The sequence below is a fragment of the Penaeus vannamei genome, chromosome 4 (genome assembly GCF_042767895.1).
Source record: "Penaeus vannamei isolate JL-2024 chromosome 4, ASM4276789v1, whole genome shotgun sequence".
NCBI lineage: Eukaryota > Metazoa > Arthropoda > Malacostraca > Decapoda > Penaeidae > Penaeus > Penaeus vannamei.
Genome location: NC_091552.1, coordinates 1478307 through 1480806, shown reverse-complemented (window position 1 = coordinate 1480806; position 2500 = coordinate 1478307). Strand labels below are relative to the sequence as shown.

The window sequence follows — 2500 nt, the reverse complement described above, 5'->3', positions numbered from 1 at the left end:
TAATTGCAACTATAAGAATGAGAATAATCATAATAATCTTTGAGGAAAGATTGACTCTAACTTTTGCATTGTTTTCTATAGATGTTTATATGATTGTGGCCATAGATAGACGTCTCTGTATCAGAATAATGCTGGTCATATGAAGATGGTCTTCATTTTAGATCATCCATTTTATTCTGCTCTGCTTTCGAACAACTAATATATATATATATATATATATATATATATATATATATATATATATATATATATATATATATATATATATATATATATATATATATATATATATATATATATATATATTCTTCTAGTACTGCAGTACTCTGTAAAATGCAGATTGTTTGCGGGAAAAAAAACATAGAATTAATGATGGCTAATGACTGGTCCAGTGGAATGTTGGTCAAGCGCCGGACTAACAACAGAAGGATAATTGTGCATGGGAGATGTAGAATCAGAAAATAAGGTAAACATATAAAACCACACTTTTTTAAATAGACACGATAAGCCTTATCATCATCCACACTTCGGACAACCGAAACTGCTTACGTCTTCCCCTACCAAGGTAAAGGTCGATTAGAGGAGGGAAAGGGAGGGGCGAAGGGGCGTGTCTCTTTCAGTCACGGAGTATAAAAGCCAACTGCTCGGTGTTCTGAGTATCACACTCGATCTACCTTCACCATCATGTTCACTAAGGTGACAATCCCCATCCTCCTATTGTATCACGTAAAATCTTATATTTCAGTGTACACACAAATGTATGTATGTGAGTATGCTATATTGTATTAGAAATTATTTTCATTTCAACGTTTGTGTCTACTTTCAGACCGTCGTCGCTCTCGCCCTTGTGGCCGTCACTCTGGCTGCTCCTTCACAGCCTTCCTACGGATATGCTCCTCCTGCAACCTATGACGTGAGAAAACTTTTATTAACCGGTAACTGCTTACATGTATCTCACAAATGCATATATTGTATCTATTATTCATATTCAACACGAACTAATTTGACCTTCATGTTCAGGCTCCTGCCAAGTACGACTTCAACTACGCCGTGAAGGACGACTACTCCGGCAACGACTTCGGTCACCAGGAGGCCCGTGATGGCTATGACACCCAGGGATCCTACTACGTCCTCCTTCCCGACGGTCGTCTGCAGAAGGTCGCCTACACTGTCAACGGCGACTCCGGTTACGTGGCTGAGGTCAGCTACGAGGGTGAGGCCCAGTACCCCGAGTACAAGCCTGCTCCTTACCATCCCGAGCCTGCCTACAAGCCTGCTCCTGCCTACAACCCTGCTCCTGCCTATGCTTAAGTGAAAGAAACATGAAGATACTATTTATTGATTAAATGAAATTTCTATCACCATTCATTTGTATTGCCTATCCTAAAAAAAAAATACGAAGTTATTTATATATGATCTAAACAGAAAGTCATTTCGCATACTTACAGTTTTAAAATTATGTTCACCAAACGGTGCGAGTGAATTTGTGTAAGAGGCTTAGCCAATTTCCTATGCTATCAATGACTCTACAAATACAAAGTAAGATATCTATGAGAAACAGTGTGCAGATAACCTCCGTTTAAAATGTCTCCTGATATCTTAAACATATAAATTGCTACTGTTCGTGACTAGAAGCTTCTAAGTTAAAGCAAAAGCGAAAACAAATATTGCATATACATCAGTATGTACAGATGTATATATTTTGACGAATCTTATAATGATTCCATCTCCCATCACTCTAACAAATATTTTGAGTTTTTTGAAGTAACTTCAAACCGTGTATATAACATTGGCTATATGCAGAATGCTATAGATATCCTCAATGAGCATAGCCATAGCACCCTCATGAATTTGAGCTGCGCACCGCCTTCCCGCCGACAAGGTCGCCCCAGTGTACGTTTTGCCGTTTTGCTTTCATCGACAGATATCAGCTATGTGAATATTCACATCTAGTATTTTCATTGATATTATCGTGATCATCATCATTAAGCAGTATTCAATCCAGTTTCTTACCAAATCTACTCCAGTACAATTGTCATTTATAAGCCATAGCCGCAAATTCTCTTCATAAGTTCCGGTCATGTTATCCACAATGAATTCCTGATAGACAGAACCATCTGATTTTGTAGCTGGAAAGATGCCCATGTTTCCCCAGTATCACAATTACTCTTATTTCAATTTCAATTTACCAACATTCTATGTATCAGAATAGTTTCGCTCAGAAAATGCAACATGAATATCAAATATACTTTAATTTTTGGCCGGCCAATGTAATCAGATATTCCAACATTCTAGGGTTCATGGCTCTCATAAGTGATCAGATATTTACCGTTGGTTAATTATAACAGCATAGAAATGGCAACTGAAATAACGCTACTGGGGGAAAGTATACAAGGAAAGAAATTTGTAAATTCTTTCTCGTTCCATTACCTGTCCCTCTCCCTCCCTCTGCATCTGGATCTCTGTCTATTTTTTTAATTTATCTATCCATCCAGATACA

At 37.6% G+C, this 2500-nt stretch overlaps 1 protein-coding gene across 1 annotated transcript; it reads left to right on the top strand.

The window, feature by feature from the left end:
* The first annotated feature begins 661 nt into the window (after positions 1-661).
* On the top strand, positions 662-1364 carry LOC113822531 (cuticle protein 7-like). Its single transcript, XM_027375067.2, has 3 exons — positions 662-696; positions 827-913; positions 1021-1364. Exons 1-3 carry the CDS (start codon positions 685-687, stop codon positions 1309-1311), a joined length of 390 nt encoding a protein of 129 aa, XP_027230868.2. The 5' UTR covers positions 662-684; the 3' UTR covers positions 1312-1364.
* Positions 1365-2500: the final 1136 nt, after the last annotated feature.

What these genes read in the sequence shown, in the direction of transcription:
- LOC113822531 (XM_027375067.2), top strand. An exon ending in CTCCTCCTGCAACCTATGAC is followed by an intron (nt 914 to 1,020) that starts GTGAGAAAACTT and finishes CTTCATGTTCAG; the next exon opens with GCTCCTGCCAAGTACGACTT.